The sequence below is a fragment of the Pipistrellus kuhlii genome, unplaced genomic scaffold, assembly GCF_014108245.1.
Source record: "Pipistrellus kuhlii isolate mPipKuh1 unplaced genomic scaffold, mPipKuh1.p scaffold_m20_p_81, whole genome shotgun sequence".
NCBI lineage: Eukaryota > Metazoa > Chordata > Mammalia > Chiroptera > Vespertilionidae > Pipistrellus > Pipistrellus kuhlii.
Genome location: NW_023425586.1, coordinates 1049879 through 1055878, shown reverse-complemented (window position 1 = coordinate 1055878; position 6000 = coordinate 1049879). Strand labels below are relative to the sequence as shown.

The 6000-nt window shown below is 65.7% G+C and overlaps 1 protein-coding gene across 4 annotated transcripts in view; it reads left to right on the top strand.

Moving 5' to 3' along the window:
* Nucleotides 1-2480: 2480 nt before the first annotated feature.
* The window catches only part of SCUBE1 (signal peptide, CUB domain and EGF like domain containing 1), an 80847-nt gene continuing 77327 nt past the window's right edge, over nucleotides 2481-6000 (top strand). For 3 of the 4 annotated variants that reach the window (XM_045577070.1, XM_036425501.2, XM_036425498.2), the window contains exon 1: nucleotides 2482-2663. In XM_045577070.1, the coding sequence (XP_045433026.1) occupies nucleotides 2579-2663 (85 nt within the window). In that variant the 5' untranslated portion in view covers nucleotides 2482-2578. Of the gene's footprint in view, nucleotides 2664-6000 lie in introns of all 4 variants that reach the window. The other variant, XM_036425499.2, reaches the window with a different exon arrangement.

The following is a 6000-nucleotide window of genomic DNA, read 5'->3' as shown; positions in this document are numbered from 1 at the left end:
CCCCTTCCTTCCCTCCCTCCCCTCCCTCCCCTCTCCTCCCCTCTCCTCTGTGCTCCTCTCCTCCGCAGGCCGCAGTGCAGTGCCAGCAGGGGGAGCCAGAGGGACCGGAGGACGGCGGTCCTGCCTCTGCCAGCGGCCCAGCTTCCACAGTGGTGCCTCGGTGATGGCCAAGGCTGGGCAGCTGGCTTCCCCCCCGCCCCCAGGCCCTGTCAAATGGCCAAAGAATGCCATCCCTCCCTGATTCCCAGTGAGTGAAACCTGTCCTGTTCATTCCTTCCTTCCTCATTCATTCCTGCGCCATCACTTCCGGGGCCTCCTGGGGAGCTGGGGCGCCGTGGGCCCTGGCTGTGAGGGGCCTCCGGCACCCCAGTCTGAGGAGACGCTGTGAAGCGGCTGAGCTGGGCCCATGCGTGCCCCCGGGAGGCCCTGCACCGCTCCCTGAAGGGGCGAGGCTGTGGGCAGAGGGTGTCCCAGGCAGAGGAGGCGTCTGGGCAGGGCCCGCCCGTGTGCCTGCCCGCGGTGTGGGAGGATGGGCCGACAGGGGGGGACACAGGGTGCCCTGTGAGCGGGTGGGAAGGCGGCCGGCCGGGAGGGGTCCCTCCCCGACAGCGGCCCCAGTCCCCCTGGCTCGCTCGGCCCCAAAGCTGCCGCCCAGGCCGGCGGGTGGACAGAAGAGGAGGCCTGTCTGAGCTGTGAGTGCGGAGGAGAAGGGGCTCTCAGTGGTTGTCGAGGAGATGGGCCGGTTCGCTGCACTTTCTCCTGAGTCCTGTGCTGAGGCCATTGATGCCCGCCGGGCGGGGCTTAGTTCGGGCACGGAGGCGGCGGCGTCAGGTGCGGCCGGCGGACCCAGGGCTCCCGCTGCCCGGACCCCCCGCCCGTCTGTGCCCGCGGCCTCCCCTCCGGTCTCCGGGCATCAAACATGGGCAGCCGATGGGCGGCCAGGACCCCCAGGGAGGGTGCCCCCAGGGAGGGTGCCCCCCGCAGTGAGGGTGCCCCAAGGAAAGGTTCCCCCCAGGGAGGGTGCCCCCTGCAGGGAGGGTGCCCCCAGGGAGGGTGCCCCCCAGGGAAGGTTCCCCCCAGGGAGGGTGCCCCCAGGGAGGGTGCCCCCCGCAGTGAGGGTGCCCCCAGGGAGGGTGCCCCCCGCAGGGAGGGTGCCCCCAGGGAGGGTGCCCCATAGTGAAGGTGCCCCCCGCAGTGAGGGTGCCCCCCAGGGAAGGTTCCCCCCAGGGAGGGTGCTCCCAGGGAGGGTGCCCCCCGCAGGGAGGGTGCCCCCCAGGGAGGGTGCCCCCCGCAGTGAGGGTGCTCCCAGGGAAGGTGCCCCAGGGAGGGTGCCCCCCACGCCTGGCTCGGTGATGGTCCTGGGACAGCGCTCAGGACCCTGCCCTCGGGGAGCAGGAAAAGGTTCATTTGTCAGGAACGGGAACGTACATTTCCAGCCCATCGGCACCGCTCTCTCCTGCGCGGCCAGCTCCGCCCTGCCGGCAGCAGCACCCAGTGGGTGTCAGTGAGCGGTCAGTGCGGTCAGTGTGCGCTTCTGCTCTGAGCACCGGTTTCTTCCCCTGGGAACGGCCGTCCTAGCCCTCCGGGACCCCGTGTGTGTGAGTGTGTGTGTGTGTGTGTGTGAGTGTGTGTGTGTGTGTGAGTATGTGTATATGTGTGTGAGTGTGTGTGTGTGTCTGTGTGTGTGTGTGAGTGTCTGTGTGTGTGTGAGTGTGTGTGTGTGAGTGTGTGTGAGTGTGTGTTTGTGTGTGTGTGTGTCTGTGTGTGAGTGTGTGTGTGTGTGTCTGTGTCTGTGTGTCTGTGTGTCTGTGTGTCTGTGTCTGTGTGTGAGTGTGTGTTTGTGTGTGTCTCTGTGTGTGTTTGTGTGTGTGTGTGTCTGTGTGTGTCTGTGTGTGAGTGTGTGTCTCTGTGTGTGTGTCTGTGTGTGTGTGAGTGTGTGTGTGTGTGTGTGTGTGTCTCTGTGTGTGAGTGTGTGTCTCTGTGTGTGTGTCTGTGTGTGTGTGTGTGTGAGTGTATGTGTGTCCGTGTGTGTGTGTCTGTGTGAGTGTGTGTGTGAGTGTGTGTGTTTGGGTGTGTGTGTGAGTGTGTGTGTGTGAGTGTGTGTGTCTGTGTGTGTGTCTGTGTGTGAGTGTGTGTGTGTCTGTGTGTCTGTGTGTCTGTGTCTGTGTGTGAGTGTGTGTGTCTGTGTGTGTGTGTGCGCGCGGGGGGCCGGGGTGGGGGCCGGGACGGGGTGCAGCCCCTCGATGCCCGGGTGCAGGGGGGAGCGGACAGGCGGAGGGAGCAGCTCCGTGTGCCCCGCCGCCCGGCCTCCCCGCCCCCCCACCTGCCGCCGCCGGAGGGCGGGTGGTCCGGACCCCTGCCCGCGCCGCCCCGCCCCCGCGGCCCCGAGGCCGGCGCCCATTGGCCGGCCGCGAGCGGCGTCCCGCCCCCGGACACCGCGGGCCAATGAGCGCGCGGCTGTCAGCTCGTCAGCCCGCGGCCGAGGCGGCGAGCCGGGCGGCGCGGAGCCACAGCAGCGCTAGCCCGGCCGGTGCGACCGCGCGCCCGCTCGCCCGCCCGGCGGCCCGCCGCAGCGAGCATGGGCGCGGCCGTGCGCTGGCACCTGTGCCTGCTGCTCGCCCTGGGCGCGCGCGGGCAGCTGGCGGGCGGCAGCGGGCTCCCAGGTAAGCCCGGGCGGCGGGGCGGGTCCGGGTCCCTGCCCCGCGCCCCGGGGCCGCCGGGCCGCCGGCTCCTGTCCCCCGGACTCTGCGGAGGAACTTCGGGGCCCCGCGCCGGGCGCCCTCCCCGCGGCCCGGGGCCCGGGGCTCCCGGACGGCGGCCGAGCTGGGCGGTGGACCGCGGTCCCGGGGGAGGAGGGCGAGGGCGGGAGGAAGAAAGAAAGCGAGGACCGAGGGGAGCGCCCGGGGTTAGCGGGAGGCTGCGGGGGGGGGGGGGGGCGGGGAAAGGACGGACCAGAGGAAGGAGGGGAGCAGACGGTGGGACAGACGGACAGAAGAGACACGGAGGGCGCACGCAGGACAGGGAGAGCCCAGAGGGAGACAGGGTGGAGGGGACAGACACCCAGGACAGGAGACGCGAGGGGGCAGGAGGAGACGCAGGGAGGAAGGAAAGAAAAGATCAAATAGGGAGACGGAGGGCAGAGGAGCCAGGGGGACAGGATGGGGCAGATGGACAGTCGGACAGGAGGAGGACAGGACAGACGGCGCTGGGGGAAGGCGCTGGAGGAAACAAGGGAGGAGAGCAGACCTGGGACGCGGTGGCCGGAGATGCAGGCGGGAAGGAAGCAGCAGAAGCTGAGGAAGGAGGTGCTGGCATCCGAGCAACCCAGCCCCGGTTGGGTCAGAGCAGGAGCAGAGGAGGGGCTCCCGGGATGTCATGGGGCCCACTCCTGCCCCTGCCCTCCCCTGCCCTCCCCTGCCCGCCCCTGCCCTCCCCTGCCCGCCCCTGCCCTCCCCTGCCCTGCCCTGCTGTCTGGGAGGGACTCCCCACAAAGCCGAGGCAGGGCGCCCCCCCCAGCTTCCTCCCTCCTCTCCCTGGTGGGGGAAGGTCAGGGATGGTCCTGCCTGCCCAGGTGTTCTCCTGGGCTTTCTCCACCACTCCCCCCCCCCCGCCACACACACACACACACACACACACACACACACACCCCACACACACCCCACACACACACACATACACCCACACACACCACACACACACACCACCACCACCACCACACACAAACACCCCACACACACACGCACACACACACACACCACACTCACACACACACACACACACACACACACCCCACACACACCCACACACACACACATACACCCACACACACCACACACACACCACCACCACCACCACCACCACACACAAACACCCCACACACACACGCACACACACACACACCACACACACCACACACACACACACCCCACACCGCTGGCACACGGGGCTCCCTGGAGTCACGCCCTGAGGACGCGGGTCCCGCAGCTGCAGGAAGCTGGTCCTGCTGCCCACACCCCCTATCTGGGGCGCCCCTCCTGAGCTTTGAGGTCCCAAACTCCCGTTTGGCTGGTCCTGTATGCGCCTCCCCCGCCGTCCGGCTCTCCTCTGTGTCTGTCTCCACCCCAGCTCCACCCAGGGAGCCTTGTGCTGGGGAGCACCCCAAGCCAGAGCCTGCCATGGGGAGGCGGGCTGCCTGGGGGGGCGAGGGGGCGGGGAGCGTGGCTGGGCACCACGGACAAATGGCCTGTGGCTGCTGTCCACTCCTGCAGCTCACCTGCCCTCCAAGCCCCCCAGGGTGCCCTTTGCTAACAGCCATTCCTTCCATCCTCATGAGGGCCCCTCACTCCTGGCACTGGCCCCTGGGGAGCGGGAGAGCGGGGGCTGTCCTGTCTCGGGAGGGCTGCGGTGCCCTCTGACCTCTGGCTCCTGCCTGAGGCTGCACCACCCCTGCGTGGGGTCCCTCTGCCACCACTTCCCAGAAGGGGGTCCTGCCCGGGCCCCTTAGGGCAGATGTAGAGCCAGCTGCTGACCTGAGCAGCGCCAGCCATCCTGAAAAGTGGTGCCAGCTGCTGTGTGCACACATGTACGCGTGCATGCATGGGTCTGTGCGCGCGCACATGTGCGAGTGTACAGGGAAGTGACTATTTCTTTTGATGCTTCTTCCTTGGGCGGCAGGCTGGAGCCTGAGGATTAGGGCAGAGGAAACCAGCAGTGGTTTCCTAGAGATCCCACCCCACCCAGCCGGACCCCAAGGAAGCTGGTGCAGCCAGGGGTCCCTCAGGGGAGGCACCCCAGGACTGCCCAGGCTTGCCCTGGGTGATGGTGAACTGCCCGCTGGGGCCATCCCTCTGTCTGCCCGCCTCTGGGTGTCCTTCATAGCCAGCTGGCGGTAACACAGCAGGTAGACAAGCCCCTAAGGAGCCACCGACCTACAACCCCTCCCCCCGCCTCAGTTTCCTCATCTGTAACCTTCCTTATAGCTGAGGCTCTTCTGCCTCTGCTGTCCTCTGCCCCAAAGGCCCTCTCCCTGTCTGAGGTGTCTGTGCGTGTGTGTGTGTGTGTGTGTGTGTGTGAGAGAGAGAGAGAGAGAGAGAGAGTCTGTGTGTGTGTGAGAGAGAGAGACTGTGTGCGTGTGTGTGTGTGTGTGTGTGTGAGAGAGAGAGAGAGAGAGAGAGAGAGAGAGAGAGAGAGAGAGACTGTGTGTGAGTGTGTGAGTATATGTGTATGTGTGTGTGTGAGCATGTGTGTGTATATGAGTGTGTGTGTGTGTGTGTATGAGAGATTGTGTGTGAGAGTATGTGTGTGTGAGTATGTGTGTGAGTATGTGAGTATATGTGTATGTGAGAGTGTGTGTGTGTGTATGTATGGGAGAGTGTGTGTGTATGTGTGTGAGTATGTGAGTATATGTGTATGTGAGAGTGTGTGTGTGTGTGTGTGTTACAGTGTACACACAGATGCACAAATCTACTTTGCATTGCTTTGCCTGGAGCCGTTCCAGACTGCAGACATGTGTTGGGGTGGGAGGTGGGGGTACCAGGAGCCCTCAGAACCAAGACTGAACTTGACTTTGGAAGCTGGGATAGGAGAACCAAGTTTGAGGTGGAGGAGTGGTGGGGAGGGAGGAACCGAGAAGGAGCGGTGAGCCCCCCGAGGCAGGGCACTGGGGACCCTCCAGGCTGGGACCCAGAGGCCTCAGCGTCGGGTGGGGTCCCATGTCCCCATCACCTGCCTGGGTCTCCTGGCTTGGCCTCTGCTCATGGCTCCACGCCAGCCTCAGTTTCCCCATCCGTAGCCCAAAGGGGATGGATTTAAATGCTTTCAAGGGCTCTGAATCCTGCCATGGAGAGTGGGGCGGGCGGGAGCAGTGCTGGTGGAGGGAACAAGACACCGCGGGCTGCTCCTCGCTGGACTCCTGGCCTCGGCTTCCTCCCCGTTGGTGGGAATAATAGATGGACTTCGTGGCTGTGGTGAAACCAAGCGAGAACCGGCACTTGGGGAGCC